Genomic DNA, 22,172 nt, shown 5'->3' on the forward strand with positions numbered 1-22,172 from the left:
GAAGAATATGTTAAAACACTAAACTAAGAGTGGAACACAAAAAACAGCTCAAGTTTAACTGGTACAATAGCCTGCACTACAATACTAAATATATTGGTTTGGTGGGTTTTTATCTTTACAGTCTTGTCTCTGCCTGCATCTCCCAGTTCATACTGGATTATCCGTGGTCCCTGATCCATCCCTGTCCTGTTTCATTTTTGAAATTTGTCTCTTCCTCTCTTCCCTTAAAATGAAAGTCAAATGAATATCGTTTACTTTGGATTTCTTTTCTTTACAAGATACTCGTGTTTGAAAGGAATTTGGTCTACCTTTAATAAGCCTAAACCCATTATATGACTTGCCAACAATATAAAAAGTTAGCCATATCTATAAAGGCATAATTTATATCAGTATGCAACAGTATAATAAATTATTTCTAATTCAGCTGGATACAAGATTTTTTAGGTATCAATACATCCTCATTTATACAGCAAATTTCCCAGAATTTCCCAGCAACCAAAACAATTACTCAGCAACCAAAACCAGAAACATAAATTTCCTATCAGATAGGAAAATTGGCAATATACACATCGGAAACATTAGCGGTTGCATATCAGTTTAACATATGGGTCAATTTTGTCTGCTTTTATGGAAGTACAATATAGTCATTTGTTGCATTTCACTATAGCTTTTTATCAGACACATTTGCACCTTCCTGTGATCTAATTCCACCTTTAGATCCATGTTTTTCATTAGAAAAGAATTGTGAGGCAGAGAGTATCCTAGTAGAAGGGCATTTTTAAATCCTAAATCAGATTTGGGATAAAAAAACCCATTCGAAACCAGATTCAACTCATTATTTTGGCAGGTAAAAGGTCATTTATAGTTCCGAGTGATAATTTGAAAGACACACTATATAGGTATACTGTTAACAGGCCAAATCATGAATGCAAAAACGCACAAATCCTTTACATGAATTTAGCTGATGCTATTCTACTAGTGTTGCTCTGATAGCAAAGAAGCGTTGGTTTAGAAAAGAAAGTTAAATTTAGGATTGTTTATATCTGTTCCCTCATTATTTTATGCCTGTTATCAAACAGCTTATAGCATGTCCTGTGGCACAACTTGCGCTTGTGAGCCTGGAGCTCAGAGCAGCAGGAGGTTCACATGCAGCGGTGAGGGCTCAGGAGCATCCTCCTGCTGCCAAGCTGCTCTCTGCTGGCGCTGGTAATGTGCAGGTGCATCGGGAAGATCGGTTGTGGCTGGCTAATTATGAGAAAAACTGCAGGCTTGAATTAGACTCTCTTCAAAGCCTTTTAGGATTGTCTCCTCAACGTTTGTTTAGGCTAAAATGGCAGCTAGTCTTGTGCATTTTTCTTCCTCCTCTCAGCAAGCGTTTCCTAAATATGTAACTTGACATTTTCTTCCTTCTCAGTTTCTCTGTACTACTTCACTTAATTTTCTGCATACTACTTATTTGCCATCCTTCATCACAGAAGTACTGCCTCACACCTGAGACATTGTTTTCCATTGGACAGGTTTTACAAGGAGCCAAATCAAGCTGCACTTACGAGAGTTAAACCATTCACATTCTTTGGCTTGACTTTACCACTATGTCATATTCATTCTTTTTCCTATTTGCAAATGTTAAGTTCCCCCTTGCTCCCTTCTCCATCAGAACAGAGATAGAGTCAACAAACATCTACTTGTACATTCTCTTTCTCTAAATTAGACTCATTCTCAAAATGAAACTGAATTGCTTTGGGAAATGCGTCATCTGTTGAAAGATGGCAAAAACCCTGCTGTGAGAATGCACCTATACAGATGTATAGACAAAACTTTCTTAACATGCACTAAAAAGAAATTGTTCATGCTATATAGCTAGCTTTGCGTGTTTGCGTAGGAATCATTACTCCAACGTACCTCACTTGTCAGGTGCGTTTTGGATTACAGGGACCAGTGACTACAATTCTTGTGTAGTCACCTTGATGAGACCACTGAAAGCTTCTGTGGTGGTCCTAACATGATGCTCAGCCCCTCATGGCTACAGCGTAGCAGGTGCATTCCAGGTACAGTCCTGGATGTACCTTTGTCTCTTGAACTTATTCATACAGTAGCATTTGTGAGTTTCGGCATTGCACAGCCTGAGGTGGGGGGGGGGAACCCTCTAATCTTACCTTATAAATTCACCATGTAACTTTCAAGAAATAAGGTAAGTGAAAACTGCAGGGAACTGTATGTTTTGGAGGAAGTTAATGACAGATAAAAACCATGATCATAACAAAGCTTAGCTATAGTAAAACCAATTTCAGATTTTATTTACTGCATCGCGTGGGCTGCTTTGGGGGAAAATGAGATATGCTAACAGCTAAATCTAGGATCACAAAAGTGGTTAGGCTCCTGTCTCTTTACCCGCTTCAGTCCACCACTTAAACACAATGAATGTCGACTAGCTGACTTTGATTTCTTAACAATTTGTATTCTCATGTTGAATCCACATAAAACAGTGCAGTTCCATGCAGAGAAATTCAAACCAGCCTTTTATCTACCACCTGCAACACATTTGTATTGGCAGAATATTCTGCCTGGTTTTAAAAGCCCTGCTTCTCATTGTGCTGTGTTTATTCTACCCTGAGTTTCTGCACTCAACATCTAGGTTGTTCCCTACGGATACAGCCACCTAAGTACTGATGCAGCCCCACAGATCAGAGCCCTTACACTGCAGCCCTGAAGAGGACTCTCAGAACAGAAATTCCTTTGCCTTTGACCATCTTAGCCAATCTCTTCAGTTTCTTCTAGCATATTTACATGATCTGGTTGAGATATAGTAATGTCTAGCTCTGAAACACGATGCAGATTTGAGGTCACATCTGCCACAGTTTGTCTGAGTTTTTTAACCCGAGTTTCAGTTTCTCTTTTTCTCCCCCTCGCACACACCACAAGTAAGACTCGGCTCCAATTCCTGACAAATAGCCTGCTTAAACAAAGCCTGGTCCCTTCTTCTAGCATGTGCCGCTCTCTAGGCAGCATGCTTTTGAGAAACTCTTCCCTAGCAGCTCAATTCTCCCTTTGCATTGTATGGGGATACTGGATGCCTAGGAAGGGGAGGAAAGAGGAGCTAGGTCAGCATCCCAGTACGTGGTATTGCAGTGCTTATCTCCCAAATAAAACCGAGAACATGAGTTGCAGCAAAGCAAGAGAAACCTTTTTGCTTCTTTACATTTAGAAACCCCATGTTTATCTGGTGAAAATTCCTTGAACATGTTAATAAGAAACAAAGCTCCTACTAAAAAGTAATAAGAGTGATGATCCTTTTGCATCAGAATGAGATTGTGTCTTCAAAGTTTGCTGCATAAAATTGTTGGGATGAGTTTTGGCTAGTATTCAGGTTTCACAGATGACATGTAAATGAGCAGAGGGAAAAAAAACAAACCACAACAAGCCAAAACCCCACAACACAGTTTTCTCTACCTTCCTCATCTGTTTGCCTTCCAGACTTCTGATGGCTGAAAAACCTTGTGATGAGAGAGGGAGAAAATTGTTTTTCTGTGCTCAAATACATCAGTCACTGCTGAAGCCTGGAGAACACCCAGGCTCTACTCCTACATCAGAATTTGATTTGCTCTGCAAATTAATTTAGTACTTAGCAATCTGACAAGCAATACAAGCCAGGATATGCTAAGTCAGAGCCTAATCCCAGAAGTGGCTGAGCCATCCCAAGTTCCACTTTCAGAAGCAGTCAGTACCTGCAAACTGCAGGTATCTTTAGAGGTCTGTAAATAAGCTCTCAGCTACAAAGGCCCTCACAGAGAGCCCTCTGGGCTCCTACATCTAGGCAGAGTTTGATATCAAAAGTGAATCCAAATTAAATTACATGCATTGTGGTACATAAAATAAAATAGACTTGTTTTATAATTGATCTATGCAAACCAGTTAGAAATATTGTGGTTTTTCCCTACTACGTGCTTCTTTCTTTACTCTGCTGGGATACACATACCGGCCATGAAGGAGCAATATGATTCTCACCACATTAATATGATGGGGATGATAGTGCTCTCTTTAAGGTAGTATTCACACTTTCTGTGAATTAATTTCTGTTGGAATTAACTCCTACCAAGACAAGTAGCTTCCACTGAAGGGAATAGTGAACTCCCACCTCTCTGCATCTCCACCTATTTTCTCCAGAAATGCCTGCATAATTTATTTTATGCGTCTGCATAATTGAGTGAAATACCCCTTTACAGACTTGACAATGATTCAGCACTGGTCATAATGCCTTTCACTGCAGCTTAAGACAATGCTGTCAGGTTTGAAGCATGATCAAGAAGGGTGAGGCAGACTAAGGAATAATAAAAACATAAACTCCCAATCTTAAGGGGCTTTCAGTTTAGTTTTCATAGGTATAACTGCAGTTATAATGATCATACTGAGCAACGTGATGAAAAAATGTTATGCTTAGGGTAAAGAATGACTTCTAGGTGGGTCATAACTTCTACAGGTAAGGTGAGAATTAATAAGAGGAGGTATTTTAGTGTAATTGCAATGAGAATATACCACATAGTAAGCAGGAAAGCTAAATGAAAGGCAAAAGTCTAGAAAAATGAAAGGAAGAAAAGAAGGAGGTATAAAAAGAATTTCAAAAACCAACAACAAATAAGCATATTTAGTAACAAAATGGATAAAAAGACTGGTGAACAACCTTTGTTTCTTCCTTGAGCCACATTCTTCACTCAGAAAGACAAATCTGTGTCCAATTTTGACCTATTATGCAGTAGCAATGTATAAGTCTAGGCTTTTCTGCAAGGATCTATGTATATTATACATGTAGTAAGAGACCTTGTCATTAATAAGATGTTAATAGAGTGAAAATGTTTCACATTTCCTTATTTTTCAGTACTGCTGTGGAGAATGGGTACCAGATTATCCTAGTAAAACCAGATCAACTAGGAAAGCTTGTATTTTCAGGTGGCTTGAACTCTACTGACTTTCTATCTATATATACATACATGTGTGTATATACATACACACATGTGTGCGCACCAGTACTTCCTTACTCAGGCCTAGATTTTTCCAGGAGATACTTAGGAAGAGATTAGATTTGCCCAGAATGCAAAGCTCAGTCAGCATTTAGAAAAAATAACATTCCAGCAAAAATACCATACAATACTATATTGCCAAACTGTTGTGTGAAATAGGCATGGACTGTAACTCACTGAGATATTAAACAGTTGACAGTTTTCTTGATAAAATTTCAAGGTATAATATAGGCACAGCAGTAGATTCAGTAATTACTGCCACTTGTATTAATCACATCAGATGATTTATGGATGACTGAAGCACTCAGACATTTTTAAAAAAAGTTTTGAAGAACAGAATCATAGAGTCATAGAATTGTTTAGGTTGGAAAAGATCTTTAGGATCATCGAGTCCAACCATTAACCTAGTACCACCAAGTCCACCACTAGACCGTGTCTCTAAGCACCACATCTACACGTCTTTTAAATACCTCCAGGGATGGCGACTCAGCCACTTCCCTGGGCAGCCTGTTCCAATGATTGACAACCCTTTTGGTGAAGAAATTTTTCCTAACATCCAATCTAAACTTCCTCTGTCACAACTGGAGGCCATTTCCTCTAGTTCTATTGCTTGTTACTTGGGAGAAGAGACTGACACCCACCTGGCTACAACCTCCTTTCAGGTAGTTGTAGAGCACAATAAGGTCTCCCCTCAGCCTCCTTTTCTCCAGGCTAAACAACCCCAGTTCCCTCAGTCGCTTCTCATAAGACTTGCTCTCTAGTCCCTTCACCAGCTTTGTTGCCCTTCTCTGGACACGCTCCAGCACCTCAATGTCTGTTTTGTAATAAGAGTCCCAAACTGAACACACTATTCAAGGTGTGGCCTCACCAGTGCTGGCTACAGGGGGACAATCACTTCCCTAGTCCTACTGGCCACACTATTCCTGATACAAGCCAGGATGCTGTTAGCCTTCTTGGCCACCCTGGGCACACTGCTGGCTCACGTTCAGCCAGCCATCGACCAACACCCCCAGGTCCTTTTCTGCCAGGCAGCTTTCCAGCCACTCTTCCCCCAGCCTGCAGCGTTGCATGGGGTTGTTGTGACCCAAGTGCAGGACGCAGCACTGAGCCTTGTTGAACTTCATTCTATTGTCCTCAGCCTATCGATCCAGCCTGTCCAGATCCCTCTGTAGAGTCTTTCTGCCCTCAAGTAGATCAACACTCCTGCCCAACTTGGTGTCACCTGCAAACTTACTGAGGTTGCACCTGATCCCCTCATCCAGATAGTTGATAAAGATATTAAACAGAACTGGCCCCAGTACTGAGCCCTGGGGAACATCACTTGTGACCAGATGCCAACTGGATGTAACTTCATTCACCACAACTCTTTGGGCCCAGCCATTCAGCCAGTTTTTTACCCAGCGAAGAGTACGCCTGTCCAAGCCATGAGCAGGCAGTTTCTCCAGGAGAATGCTGTGGGAAACAGTGTCAAAGCCTTTACTAAAGTCCAGGTAGACAACATCCACAGCCTTTCTCTCATCCACTAAGCGGATCACCTTGTCATAGAAGGAGATCAGGTTATTCAAGCATTCTCCTTCTGGCCGTTCTTGTAGATGGGTATCATGTTGCTAACTTCCAGTCAACTGAGACCTCCCTTGTTAGCCAGGACTGCTGATAAATGATGGAAGGTGGCTTGGTGAGCACTTCTGCCAGCTCCGCCAGTACCCTTGGGTGGATCCCATGCAGCTCCATAGACTTGTGTGTGTCTAAGTGGTGTAGCAGGTTGCTAACCATTTCCCCTTATATTATGACTTCATTCTGCTCCCTGTCTTCCAGCTCAGGGGGCTGGGTACCTGGAGAACAACTGGTCTTACTATTAAAGACTGAGGCAAAGAAGGCGTTAAGTACCTCAGCCTTTTCCTTACGCATTGGCACATGGGGACTGCCTGCTCCTGCGCCTTTAAGATTTCATTCTTGAAGAATGTCCAGCCTTCCTGGACTCCTTTGCCCTTCAGGACTGCCTCCCAAGGGACTTTGTCAACCAGTCTCCTAAACAGGCCAAAGTCTGCCCTCCGGAAGTCCAAGGTAGCAGTTACGCTGACGCCCCCTCCTTACTTCTCCAAGAATCAAAAACTCTATCATTTCATGATCACTATGCCCAAGGCTACCTCCAACCATCACATCACCCACAAGTCCTTCTCTGTTTGCAAACAACAGACCCAGGGGCACCTTCCCTAGTTGACTCACCATGTCAGGAATTTATCTTCCACACACTCCAGGAACCTCCTGGATTTGTTTCCTCTCTGCTGTATTGTATTTCCAGCAGACTTCTCGTAAGTCAAGTCCCCTACGAGAACAAGGGCTAGCGATTGTGAGACTTCTTCCAGCTGCTTATAGAATATTTCATCTACCTCTTCATCCTGGTTGGGTGGTCTATACAGTATCCCACTGTGATATCTGCCTTGTTGACCTTCCCCCTGATTCTTACCCGTAAACACTCAACCCTATCGTCACCATCATCAAGCTCTGAACAATCAAAACACTCCCTAACATACAGGGCTACCCCACTGCCTCTCCTTCCTCGCCTATCCCTCCTGAAGAATTTATAGCCATCCATTGCAACACTCCAGTTGCACGAGTCATCCCACCATGTTTTCACGATGGCAACTATATCATAGTTTTCCTGCTGCACAATGGCTTCCAGCTCCTCCTGTTTGTTGCCCATGCTGCGTGCATTGGTGTAGATGCACTTCAGCTGGGCTATTGGTCCCACCACCTTTTTTTTGTGGGAAGCCCTGTTTCCTGTGTGACCATTCTCAGGTGCTTCCATGGTTTCTAACACATCAGTAACCCTTGTGTCTTTGCTGCCACATGGATCTCTATCCCCTGCCTCCACTGAGATGGCAGACTGAAGGATCTTGCTAGAACACCACCCCTCAAACATTGGTGTGCCACCCCCAGGCTTATCTCTAGCCTTTTCTCCTTCAAACCTAGTTTAAAGCTCTTTCAATGAGCCCTGCTAACTCCTGTGCAAAGACCCTTTTCCCTCTTTGAGACAGGTGTACCCCTCTGTCATCAGCAGGCCTGGTGCTGTGTAGACCGACCCATGACCTAAAACCCCAAAATTCTGCTGGTGACACCAGGCTTGGAGCCAGGTATTGATCTGTTGACTCTTCCTGTTTCTTTCCTCATCATTCCCTGCAACTGGCAGGATAAAGGAGAACACTACTTGTGCTCCTGATCCCTTAACCACTCATAACCATAATTTACAGTGAAATCTACTATTTAAATTTAGTCAGAAAAACACTTATTGACAACTTGTAGCCAACCTCACTCCTCCTTTCTCATTGCAAAACAATTCTTTTAATTCCAAATGCAGAATCTTTCCTTATGACTGTGATGCTTGACTACTGAACTGGATGGCCCCTTTCCCCTCTCTAGTATTTAATTACCAGAAAGTTTGCTTAGCCGTGTGATTCATGGTCACAACCAGAATAAAACTCTGCGTCTGTTGTCCTTTCCCTCATCTACAAGTCCTGTGGATGTGTTCAGTAGTAGCTCCCCAGTAGTTATAGGGAAGATAACAATCCAAAGCTCAACATTTCAAAAAGGATCTTTCAGTTTCAGCATTACCAGTGCCATATCACCAATGGCCTGTGTGATAATCCATCAGGATCTTAAGGTCTTAGATGAGTCTTTTTTGAGATGAAGGAGAGATCATTTCCCCACACAAATCACTTCATGTTGTACAATGAGCAGTTAGCCTTGCCCAATGTGCTCTGTAACGAGGGCTACTACAGCATTTTGTGCGGTCATTCAGTAACACCAAAGAAAATGACAGGAAAAGAACATGGGGAAATGGAGTGCAAGGAGGACAAGTAGCCTGACACTGTGGCCATCTAGACAAGAGCTATAATTTATCCATGGTGATGTCCAAAGCACAAGGTGAACTTTTCACTCGTGTGAGAGCTCTCAGCATGAGCTCTTTTCCAGTACATCTTCAGTTCTCCCTACTGTTTCATTCCCTTGGCAACATATTTATTGTTATGTTCATAAAGATGTTTCTTGAATTCTCAGGGGCGTGTATTAATATTTCAGCACCATTTTGGAAATAATCCTGATTCAAAAAATTTATTAAGCTTTTCTAGTGTTGGAAAAGGGTTAGTTGGGGGGGGGGGGGTTAATATACTTTGGCGTTTTCTTCTTTCCCCTATTTATTTTCCATTTTTCTAAAATTGTGGTGAATTACTATAAATAAAATTATTGTCATTACAGTTCTTACTTTTAATCAGGTTTCAGACAATTTCAGCTGCAATTATATGAATTGATCTGTTTGGTTTCTAGATATGTCAGACAAAACACAGAAAGCAAGTAGAAGCTTGGTAGAGCGTGACAGAAAATTAAAGTGGACTTTTTGAAGTATCATTGCTCTGTATTATATAAAACAAGGAAATATCTGCCTATTATTCCGGGTCAAAGAGACACCTGCTTACAGATCATAGCACAGTTCTGCTATGAAACACAAGCACCTCAGAGCACCCCCGAAGCTTCTCTGAAAACAGAGCTATGGAAAAGTCACTGAAGACAGAATTACGGGTTCAGTGGTTCCATCCTTATACATGCTACAAATGTAATCCTTTTACATACACAGTAGGAAGAGGAGCAGATGTTGCTGGGCTTTGAGGGTATCAACAGAAGTAAAGCAGAACCGCTTCCAAATGGGAATTATTCCCATATCAAAAATTGCCATTAAAAATGAAAAAACACACCCAAGAAACCTGTGCCTGCTTATTTGGAGCTTATTTGGAAAAGTGACATTTAATTTGACTGAATGCAATAGTGAAGACCCTGCTACATCTGAAACGAAGCTTCGCATACAGTGTAATTAATGGATGTCTGAACCATGATGTCCCAGCACTAAAAAATCCCAGGAGTAAAGACAGCGCAATGGAATTCCACTGGGTTCACAGAATAGCTCTATAAGCAGATACTGACTTCTTAGATACATTTGACAATCTATGTAAGATAATGGCAATAATACATATTTAGTAATATTTTCAAAAGCAACAAAGATTGGAAGTCTGTTATTTATTGTGAGAAAAAAAACCTGTAAATATTTGCAATTATAGATTGAATGTATTTGTACATGTATCCTTTATATACAGAAAGTGAAGCACAGAATGTTTTGGAGTAGTCGTCTTAATGTTATTTTCCTATTCCTTCAGCTTTTTTACCAGGTTAAAGGAGATATGTGTTTGAAGATAATTGAAAATGGGAAACCAAAAGACATTGTCATCCGAGAAGGGGAGGTAAAACAGGGTTGTTTTTATGTTATTGTTGTACAGAGGTATGTTAAATGAATAGTTTATTGAGTATTTAAAAATCATTTTATCCCTGCTGTGCAAGAGATGGCATCAGGATTAAAAAAACAAAAAAATTTAAAAATCTTGAATGCAGTATAACAAATTCCACGTAATTAACGGCAAACTACAATACACTGTGTTCAACATTTCATGATTTCAGTAAGAGATAAAAATCTCTCTGGGCATTTGGGATACCAATCCAGATAGTCAGGACTATACGGAAAGGAGTTCTTATTCCCCTGCATGGCACAGAATCTGCCGTGTGAATTCAAGTGGATCAGTCGTTTATTTACACATTGTCAGGTACATGCTGCCCACCCACCCAAACGCACCATTAAGCAAACTGCCTAGAACTTAGAAAGTTAAGAGATTCCACTATTTTCAGCCTTCTTTAGTTCTCACAGCTAGACTTCACAACCATCACAACAGGAGAACAGTTTTAAGAGAGCAATTTACGGATAAAACGTATCCGGCTGCACTCAGTTGTTTTTCCTTAGAGTAATGGACTTGCTAAAGTATAGATGGCAGTGCTTTTGATGGCAGCGTGACCAGACACTTTACTTGGTGTTACTACAAGTTATTAGATGCCACTCGTTATTATTGTCACAAGCTTGAACTGCTCTCAGTCTTTGAAAGGATTATTAGATCCAGTGGGGCCAGCCTTTAAAATGGAAGACATATGTTAGACCCAATAGCTTGATGTCATTAAAAGTATTATGACATTTTCAATGAAGAAGCAGATCTACATTTTCAAACCTATAGACAGTAAGATTCTGATAATAGACTTCACACTGGAGAAATACATCCAGCTGAGATCTTGGCACATACCAGAAGCATTAATGAAAAGGTGCACACAATATCCTTAGCAGGAAGACTGACACCGGTCCTGGGGAGGCACTATCATTAGCTCGGCTTTGCAGACACAGAAATTTTAATGACTTGCCCAAACTCAGCCAAGAAATCTGTAGCACTGAAGAACAGTTCAGGCTTACCACCTTCCTACGTAGTCAGATAGCTGCTAGAGAAAGGTGTATTCTCAAACTTCAGTAATAGACTTCTCTCAACCAGATGTTGCTTATTCACTTGTCACTTGCATGAGTAAGTAGCCCCTCATATTAATTAATTATTTCTGGAAAGAATAACACTCCTCATCATGCAGTCATAGGTGCTCACTGTGTTGGAGGGATACATGTGGTTGATTAGTTTAGACATTTTCCTGAGCTGACAACAAACTTGCTTTTTATTTCCATTTCTGCTAGTCAGAAATCACAGTAAATTTATAAATTCCAAATGAGTAACGGGTTAGATTTTAATTTCAATTGTGTCTAGCAATAGTGATCAAACCAGGAGGAGAGCACCTGGCTGCCATAAAGGCAGTGCTGATGGCAGAGTCAATGGTCATCATTCACTGAGAAAGCAAGAAGCAGTATCTGCCGGGCTGTTGGTACCAAAGTGGGTGCAGCTGCAAAGGAGCAACACAGGATCAACAAAGAGTAGGGGAAAAGTGAGGCGAGGAGCAGAGAATTTTGCAGGGGAAGGGCAACACAAAGAACAAAGGCTGCCTGACGCTGATGCTTTCCCATTTCTTTGAACAGATGTTCCTCCTACCTGCTAGGATACCTCATTCTCCTCAGAGATACGCAAACACTGTGGGTCTTGTGATTGAGAGGGAAAGATTAAAGACAGAAATTGATGGGCTCAGGTAAAGTATAAACTGTTGGCTAATCTATTAGGATTTGTAATATAAACTAATTTCTCATGTCAATACAATACTGTATTTTACTTTCCTGATAATTTATCAGATTTGCCCTGGCAATTCTGTACTAATTTTATCCACATGCCTATTTATCTATACACACATAAACAGACATCTCATTTTGCATTTGATTTAGTTAAACAAGGAACACTTTGAAGCGTCTTAAATGCATGTTGTGGTTATAGCTATCTACTTATGTATTGCCTACTGCTATTGCCTTAGGTTTTAAAATATGAGAGTTCTAAAAACACAAATCAAAAAAGATTTTTTTATCAATTCTGGCAAGCAGAACATCAATTCCTTTGTAAGCACTGCAAGCAAAAAGATGAAGAGGAGCTTTCTTGGCAAATGTGTAGGAAGTGGAAACAAGTCAATTTTCTTAACACTAACCCCTCTACGTTGTACACACCTCTGCCTAGCTTTTATTGCCTTATGAGAACAGCATCTTCAAAGAAATGAGAGGTTTACTTTGTATTCTAGTGGGAGCAGGACTAAGCCTTGTCCTGTGGTCATACAGAATTTGTAAGTCTAAGGCAGCAAGTCACAGCAGCAACAGTGGCCAAGTTAGAGAAGCTGTTTTGACGTTAACCAGCTATGACTGACCTAAGAGAGTTTACACCTAATTCATGTAATCTAAAGATTTAAAACTGTGGTAATACCATCTGTAAGGTACTGTTTCTGTCCTTTTGCCTACAGTTTTGATTGTTGCACGGGCGGTGTCACGGCAGGCAGATTGCGAATATGTGAAGCTAGAAAGATTCACTTTTTCATTCAAACAAAAAAGGCTAAAGAAAGAAGAAAGTAAGAAAGGGACCATTCAAAAAAAGACCTGATTGGATTCCAAGCTAAAGACAAAGCCAGTTAATTTAAAACACTTGTACCTTTTTTAACTTTCATTGCAGGTCTGTGGATTGTGAGCATTTGCATTATTAAAAAGATATTTTGAGCTAGGAACAATTGGCCAGTGATTCAGATAACAATGTTTATTTGCAATAAAGGCATATAAGTAGCTTTAGGTAACTTTAAATAAAATAACCTACCTCGTACATGAAGTGTGTGAATGATATGGGTTAGAGAGATGCTGAATGCTTTTTTAGGGATGCCAGGTAAATCTAGAGATTTGCATTCCAGTATAGTCATGCTCTTGTGGAGAAATTAAACTAAATGCTACCATATGGCTTGCAGGTGGAAAAAAAATACTCAAATTAACAAAGCACACTCTTAATTGAAAATATCTAATCAGGTGCCTGAAAATAAACCACTTAGAGGTTTTTTAGTGTTCTTGTTTTCACACTGACATGATGAACAAAGACACCTGAGGTTTTGGAAGTGAACAATCATGTAATTCTTTTGAACCCACATTGTCTGTCTGTGTGCTCCTGGGAGAGATGGGGATTTACAACCAGAACCTCTAATCTTCTGAAACTTTTTTTCACTCCCAGCCACCTGCAGCAAAGACTGTACAAGAGGAAGTCATAATAAACTTTGAAGTATGCTGACTCAAGGTCTAATATGCTCCATTATTTATCATGCCTACAAGCCTCAGTCATAAATCAGAGCCCCCAGCACGCCAATTATTGTAGAAGTGAAGAATAAGTAGCCTGCCGCAGCGTTTCAGCCTAAGTAATGATTCATGCATTATACTACAAGAAAAATGCACTAGCTAATATTAATCCTATGGCAAACAAGTACAGAAACAACTAAGTTTTATGTTATTTGTGTGGTTGTATTCTTTAACACCTAGTAAAGTGCAAAATCCTTCCCAGGTGCAAAGCCTTTTCCCAGCGAGGATGTTTGTAACATCTCCCTTCTCTATAGATTCTCCCAGTTCAAGATATGTGCTCGTAGCACACCTTTTCCATATTGGAGGGGTTAATAATGCTATTCTCTTCCAAATACCCTGTTTTTGCAAAACTTGAGGAGCCAGAGAGCTCTTAGAAAGTTTCTGGACAATATGCATATAGATACATAAGGCAGACATTAATACACCAATATGCATGGTATAATTATATAAGCCTTGTTTCCCTCCTCAAACACACATTCCAGTGACTTTAACCCAAAGGACACATAGGACCTATTTACAACCAGTCGCAATATGAGTGACCGTACTGGAACATCACTCTCTTGCCAGCCCGTGCAGCCTATTTTAAATCTGTAGGTAAATTCTATATTTGCCATTCCATAGATTACAGCAACCTTGACCTGTTGATCTCGGCACAATTTATTTGTTCGTTAAGACATGAAATAACGCAAGTGAAGCACTAAGATCCTCTTCAGAGGGGTGAGCTAAATGACACTTCCCAAATTTATGCAGCTGATAATCATCTATTTTTTGCAAACAAGCCCGTAAGCCACCTTTTTTTCTTATCAGTCCATGCATGGGCAATAAGCAAGCTGACTCTTGTAAATATGAGCATTTATCTCATAGCCGCTTGGAAGCAGTTACTGGAAATAGTATTTGGGGCCAGTTATTTTTGAAGTAACTACATCCAAAGGGAGAGTTATCGGTCCCGAGGGACTATGGCACCAGTCATTCCCAGGATTAAATCTGGGAAGTTTGCGAAAGGAATTTGGTGACTTATCTGTGGTCAATCAGCAGAACTACAAGGCCCTCAACAGGAGCGTTGAGCGCCCACCCACCAAATCAGCTCACAGGGAAACAGAAAGCTTCCCTAAATAACCACTCTTTGGAATAAAGTACATCAGGCTTAAGAATAACATGTTCTTACACACCATCAAGTAGCTATTTTCTCGAAAAGACTGAAACTGCCTGATCAGCTAGTTAATAAAAGGATTGACTAATGTTTTTACTTTGTCAGATACTATGTTGGAGAATCAACTAACGTCCTCTTTGAAAAATGGTTTCACTGTGAAAATCTCGGCACTCAACTTACACCAATAATTCAAGAGTAAGCTTTTTCTGTATCAATTTTAAAAGAACAGTTAAAATGTTCTAATAGATCTTTATCAGTCTGTGACTTACATAGTTAATTTTCTATTTATGCTGCATTTTACATAGACTTGTTAAAAGTTAATTGCTGGTCCACAAATTTTTCATCGTATCTTGTATACCTCAAACTCATTAAATCAGATTCAAAAAAATAAAAAAAATCCCAAGTGTTCCTCACGTACTTTTTGAACAAGTAAAAGCACATTGCTGCTAAGTGCAAGAAGAATGGAATGAAAAATTAACAGGGAATTGATGCTAGGTTAACTAGGTAGAACACTAAATTGGCTTAGGGCTTCTTTTACTCTTGCTTTAATCTAAGTACTTTTAATCGATATTATTCGTGACTAATCAGGACTGTGGCAAATTTGGTAGAGAGCTGCATTCTAGGAAATGTGTGAATGTCATCAATTAACTAATCAATTTGTTAAATGGTTGCTAAAGGTGAACAAGGAAATTGTTTAGTGACCTGAATTTTAGAGGACTTTCAGACAAACCCTCTGTCAATAAAATAGGTATAGTCCTGTTGAATGCATGTGATAGTAGCTGAGAATCTGGCACATTGCTTAATGGCCAGTATTACTGCCTAGTTTTTGTTAACCTGCAGAACATGACCGAGACTTTTTACTATTGTTTAAACGTTTATTATTCCAGGTTTTTCAATTCAAGACAATATAAAACCGGAAAACCAAATCCAGGTAATGCAAATCAATTTCAGAATTAGAATAGTTATTGTATCTGATTGAACAGTGATGATTCTGTCCACATAATCAGAAAGGAAAACAGAAACTTAGTCATTTTATGTAAATTAAAGTTACTTTGGGAAGTAATTCCTTTCATTATCCCAGCCACAAAAAAATCCATATACACGATTACCAACAGCATCTTGGTTGTTCATGTGATGCCATCATAACAACCTATCCAGTAACTCTACAGTATGAAATCTCAGTATTTCTGTCCTTGCATGCCATTCAAGTCTTATACTAATAAAATTTGATTTCTGACTGGTAGAATGAGATTTTTGTGAGCTGAATGTACACACTCTATACCTACTTGTACTTACCTACAACTATACACTGTGATCTACTCTCAGGAAATAAGGACACCTAGAAAAAGACACTTTTAGTTCATGTAGGGTCTGATCCATTAAACATTTTATTTCTATGCTCTCTTGCCCCTTTTTTTATTTTGCCTCTATGGATAGTGATTGCAACTTCCACACTGGAGCAGATACTCAAGTCGTAACTCCTCTCTTGAGTCTGTTGGACATAGGACATAAAGTGACTGTTAAAGAAAACTGATTTATTAGTATCTTTAGGAATCAGATCTGTCAAACATGAGGTTTCCTTTCTGCATGGCAACTAAAGTCTCTATTGCAAGGATACTTGCAACAGCATCTTCAGTGGGAAACTTGTTTTGCTGAAATCTTAGTCCTGTTGGCCCACAGCTCTACATGAACATCCAGCACGTGCATGATCCGTTGCTATTGTTTAACATAAATTATGTGCCAAATATCGCCCACCTGTCTGAACTATGTACAAAAAACTACACTGTGACCATTTCTGCACCTGCAGGAACTGTTTCTATGGACTATTTGCAAGTGTTTTAGTTAGGTGCAACCTGGTCAGTTCTGCTGCAGGAACTACCTGGAGGGTCTCCATTACATTGCCAGGTTCTTAATCGACACATGGAAAAGTACAAATCAATGTAAGGACAGCAGGAGCTGCCTGTGGAACCTCTGGACAGCCTGAGATTCTCACCTGGAGAGTTCCTGCACCAGTTAGCCAAATGCTGCTGTGAAGGTCACCAGCTCAGTCAATCTCATTGCTCAACTTCACTCTATTGTCTCATCTATGCAGATTATTGACTGGGGGATGTTCTGCACCAACCAGGAAATCTGTGGCTCAGGCGCACTGCATGTGCACACATGCACAGCTGTAATGCCCAGCTATGCTACTCTTACAACTACATGACAAACTTGAGTGTCATCCTTCAGTCACACCCATAACAAATTCCGTAATTCTTGCCACAAGTTAAAGATAAATTTTAGTTGCCCTCTGTAAGAAGTCTTTGGAACCAGTTGTCCTCAATCTCCGTGTTCATTCCTGAATGTCTTAAGTAAGATGAAATTATTTTTATGAATTACTCTATTAGAGACAAAAGTTCTAGTGAAACGTTATTTCCAAATCTATCCCATTTCCCAGCTTGATAGCCACAATAAAAATATCACTTCCTGCCATCTCAATCAATAATGGAACAAGAGTTCTTACTCAAATCCTAAAATCAATGAAAGATCTTCTTTGCATGAACATCAGCTTTCTTAAAAATAGTTGACTAAATCATCGTCACCAAAATGAAAAGTTCACAGAAGAATCCTGTGCATGGGATAGCAACCTTACAAGCCCTTGCAATTAGGAAATGGTAAGCCAGTCAAACCCTGCCTGAAAGACCTTGCAGCTGAACCAGCTTTTGGCATTGGCTCTTTGACTGACTAGGAAGTGTACTTCTCAAAAAGGCCATGTGTTTCTCACAAACAAAATGTTCTCTCCAAGATCTTACTTTTATTTATATGCACAATCAAAATGTGTTTGAGTGTGTCACCTGTATGACACATTCAGGTGTTGGAGGTGTGGTTGCTTTTGGCGTTTTGGGGGGGTTTTGGGGGGTTTTGTTTGTTTGGTTTTTTGGGGGGGGGTTGTTTTTGTTTGGTTTTGGTTTTTTGCAGTTGGGGGGGATAGGTAGAGCAGGTACTGTCTTCTCCCTGTGTGTTCATACGATGTCTAGCAGAAGAAATATAATTTCAGATGAAGCCTCTAGATGCTGCTGTAATAAAAAAAAATATCATCTCACACATACTATCCTTGTTCAATACAGTGATTTCCAATAAGCATCCCTCACCTCAGTCTGAGCTAAGAGCTTCTATGTGAGTAACAAATTAATTCTATCAGTGCAGGGAAAAAAAAGAACATTAAAGATTTATATTGTTAATATTTTTGCAGAAGACTAGAGCTAAAGAACAAACCCGACAATCAATCAGAAGCTATGATACATCTTGACACTTTAAATACAGAACTCTGAGAAATTGTTATTGATAAATTCAGTACAGAAGCTTTTTCCTTGTAATTTATTCAAAACCTATAAAACGGCCAAAAGAGATGCAAGACTTCTATTAAAGCTTAAAAAAATTTTTTTCAAGACAAAAAAAAAAGCAAGCAAATGTAGTTATTTTGCTCAAAGCTCAATACATCTTTTTCCTCTGAATGGCTTATTCTCTTGGATTAGCTGCTAAGTCAAGACAACAAAATATTTGAAATGCTCTTGTCTTAACTCTTGCTATAAGCAAAAAGCAATCAACAAAGTTACATGGCAGGCTTTCAGCCTGGGGAACAGCTCTAGTTTTCCAATTTTTAGTTCTCATGGACAAAAGCAGCTCAAAGTTTCAGTGATGTCCTATACATGAGGAAAATGCCCCAGATTTTTAGTTACAGAAGTTTCAGCTAGAAGCTCCTGTAATTGTCAGTGATACTTGTGTTAAAAAAAGATAAAATCAAGTCAAACAAAGTTTGGACTGAGATACGAGTAAGCTGGTGATATGATCCTTCTGGAGGCACATCTAACTGATAGAGAAGTAATGCTTGGATTTATTCCCTCAGCATCTCTTTGTGCCTTAAGAAGCACAATTCAACAACCAGCATGACATTTGCAACATATAACAAGCTACCACTGGTTTCTCATGATGTTTCACTCCAGACACATTTTAACGAGATTTGAGCTGGCCTATGCTGAGAGCTGGGTTTCAGCCTTTCAGTTTCTCTTCTGAAAATCCAGAATCCTCTCAGTTTAAAAGTGCCAGCTGAAGCTCTCTCAGGTTCATCTCCACATAAGCCTGAACTAGTGCCTCCCCTTTTTAAGAGAGAAATGGAATAAAATTGAAGAAAAACGTCTTGAAAGAAACCCTTGATTGCAGCTCACTCTTAGAGGAAAGCTATAAATGGAATCAATCAAGCTCCAATTGCTTTAAAGAACCACCACATATACAAAAACCCCAAGCCACTAAACCCAAAAACCCAGACTTTTTCTTGACTTATTTATAGTTTCTGGCTCAGCCAACACTAGGGCAAGTCCCTCTGAAAGCAAGGTACTCAGAATATATGAAGAGGCAGCAGTAGCTATTGAAAAGATACATTTTTAGAAGAGGAACTCAAATACCATGAGGTAAAATACAATCAGAAATATATATATATTGCGTGCAATCATTAACTGAGGCATCTTCCCAGGAACTGTTTTGTACCGAATTATTAGCCTCTATTGTTACCACGTGTAGAAACAAAGCCTGAGAAAATGCTCCCCTCCTTTTGACAACAAGGGTGATTATATTAGGATATAGTCTAAACATGGAACATTCAAGATAGGTTGGTCTAGTTTACTTTATACGGTTTTTGACACGAGGAATCACAGTTATCAAAACTACTCTTGCTACTTTCAGTTGGATCAGACTAGAAGCAAGATTCTCTCAAAGTTTCTATTTCATCCCAGTTTTACAGTGAAGAGGACAAGAGAGTTCAGACAGACAAACCCCAGTTCAGTGACACTGAACACTGTTCACAAAAGTATCCAGAAGTTTGAAAGTTTATCCTGCAATGCTCACTGAAATAATCTAGGCTTCTTTTATGTGAAATTTGATGGGGGAAAGTGCAAGACAAGTCTTTTCCTAAGATAGGCTTGTTTAAAAGTGGTCTACATTAATGGTGCAGGTAGAATGTCAGGGGTTTGTTTATCCAAATTAATCTATTTCTAATTACCAAATAAATTTTAAGTTCCATAAAAGCTTTATTGTCAGTGAACATACAGATATATAATACAAAAAACAAGTCCTGTAGTGACTTCAGTAGCAAAACTTTCATCGATTCTAGGTATATCGAGGGTAATTTACAGTCTGGACTTAAAATCTGGTTAGTGTGGTTAGAATACAGCACAGTTTGTGATTCAGAGCAGACCAAGCCTAAGGATCTGAATGAGTATGAAAAATTGGGTGCTTTCATCAGTCAGCTGGAGTAGAAATACCATACAGCCTAGGGCATGGTCTATAAACAAATGTTTTCTGGTTTCAGTAGTGCTATTAAATGAGTTATAAGGGTGAGCTCAGTGCTATAAAAATCAGCTTCTGTACTGTCATCCTCTGTAGGTAATCCAGTGCAACCTCTGCAGACAGTATTTGCTGTTCAGTCTTGTTTCACTGGTGTATAAAAACAAGCAGAACAAAAGAGAGGAGCATTAATAACAGAAAATAAGAAAAAGCTAAAGAATAAAGATAACTGGCTAGTGGGCAATACTACGTAAATTAAAACTACCTCAGAAAAATGAAACAAGGAGAGGAAGAAATTCTGTCTTCATTTACACCAGAGCAAATATAGGGCCATTCTTTTGAACTTGAAAAAAACTGTATAAATATTTGTGCCTTTCTGTTGTGGGTACATTGAAACAATTCTAAAGATACTATCACTGTGGGGTTTTTTTCCAAATAAGAATGATGGTTTTGGAAATGTTTTATTTGCTATGAAGCCGTTTAGAAAATTGAATATTTGATTCTCTTTTCTCTCATCTTTTAAGGACTTCCAGCATATCTAAATAGATTGCTCCTTCTCTTCTATCATATGCTACTTCCTTCTGCTTGGAGTACTTGTATTAAAAGAAACAGCATGTGAGTTTTTCGATATTAAGGAGCGTTCCTCTAGGGAATTTGTTTTGCAGACAGCCCCCGGGAGGTCTCCAGGACAGAACAGTATTCCTACCGATCATTTTAAACTGTCTAGACCCACCATAATTGTACAATTCCCTGAGACACTGTCACTATAACTTGTATCAACAACTTGAATCTACTCCTTTTTCATATCATCCTCGCTGTCTATTCTGGCAAAGACACCCACACAAATACACTGTTCATCTTTATCCTGACATACCTAAATCCTTTAAGTAACTTCCAAGTCATGTTCATAGCCCTCCTGAAGCAAAGAGTACATAGATGGAAGAAGGGAATGCAATACACCTCCAGTCCTGTATAACCATGCCACCTCTCACTGGCTTCATCCGTTTCCCCTCCCTTCACATTTAACAACTTTCCTCACCACACCGGTCCCCAGGGAGTATATAACCAGTACTGGAGATGAAGATCTCCGACAAAACAACCTAAGTCAGCAACATTTAATACACAAAAAAAAAAGTAGAATTACAATGTCTGGAGTATAAATTGCCATATGAAGACTTCTACTAAACTTTTTAATTGCAAACTACAATGTACCGTCCAAAACCCAGGACTGCAGGCTGCACATCCCCTCGATCCAGAAACGCTCCAAGAAGTTCATTAGGCTCCCAGAGCCCAGAACTGCTAGTGACAATAGTTGCCAAACAAAAAGTCTCCAGGAAGAACTCTGCTTCTCCCACAATATTCTCAGCTGACCCTCCTCAAAGGGAGGCAGAACATAAACTGTAATCTCCAGGAGCTCTCATAGTGCTTCACACCATGGGAGCCAAGCCACTGCTGACCTTTAGTACATAATGTATATAATAAACCTATCAGGGAAATCGGAAGAAATGCCCTATAAAGTTGTTTTCCTTTCTGTTCAGACTTTAGGGGGAAAAAAAAAATCTAACATTTTAAAGAGCTCTAAAGCTCACAGCAGTTTCACAGCAGGTATGTCTTCTCTAATAAGATAACTTCTTTCTTCCTTATGTTCCTAAATGCTCCCCAGATAGCAACATCTGAAACAGAAAACTCACTAATGGAGTCAGTCTGACATTTTCACTAGTGTTTTCAAGGCTATTTAGTAGTAATAGCTCACACGTGCTGTACAAATCCTTGTCTCACAAATGTAGTGAGGTCAGAACACTTGTTATAATGAAATATCCTATTGCTCTTCTATGGAAGCAGAAGTTATACACAAAGACAATTAACAAAATGCCCAGTCATATAAAAGGCAGATTCAGAAACAAAAAATAAGATTCCTGATTTTAGGATTGGAACAGTGGTCAGTATTTCTCAAAACAATTTATCATTCTTAATTACAATGACCTTGCTATATCATGAAGAGCCTTTAAACAGAATTATGGCCTAA

At 39.5% G+C, this 22,172-nt stretch overlaps 1 protein-coding gene across 1 annotated transcript in view; it reads left to right on the forward strand.

Annotated features, from left to right (window-relative positions):
• The window catches only part of HAAO (3-hydroxyanthranilate 3,4-dioxygenase), a 39,249-nt gene that overhangs the window by 6,556 nt on the left and 10,521 nt on the right, over window positions 1–22,172 (forward strand). Inside the window, exons 3-6 of the mRNA XM_075749142.1 lie at window positions 10,220–10,303; window positions 11,953–12,059; window positions 14,933–15,022; window positions 15,715–15,758. Coding sequence (XP_075605257.1) covers window positions 10,220–10,303; window positions 11,953–12,059; window positions 14,933–15,022; window positions 15,715–15,758 — 325 coding nt within the window. The remainder of the gene's footprint in view (window positions 1–10,219; window positions 10,304–11,952; window positions 12,060–14,932; window positions 15,023–15,714; window positions 15,759–22,172) is intronic.

The sequence above is a fragment of the Balearica regulorum genome, chromosome 3 (genome assembly GCF_011004875.1).
Source record: "Balearica regulorum gibbericeps isolate bBalReg1 chromosome 3, bBalReg1.pri, whole genome shotgun sequence".
Taxonomy (NCBI): Eukaryota; Metazoa; Chordata; class Aves; order Gruiformes; family Gruidae; genus Balearica; species Balearica regulorum.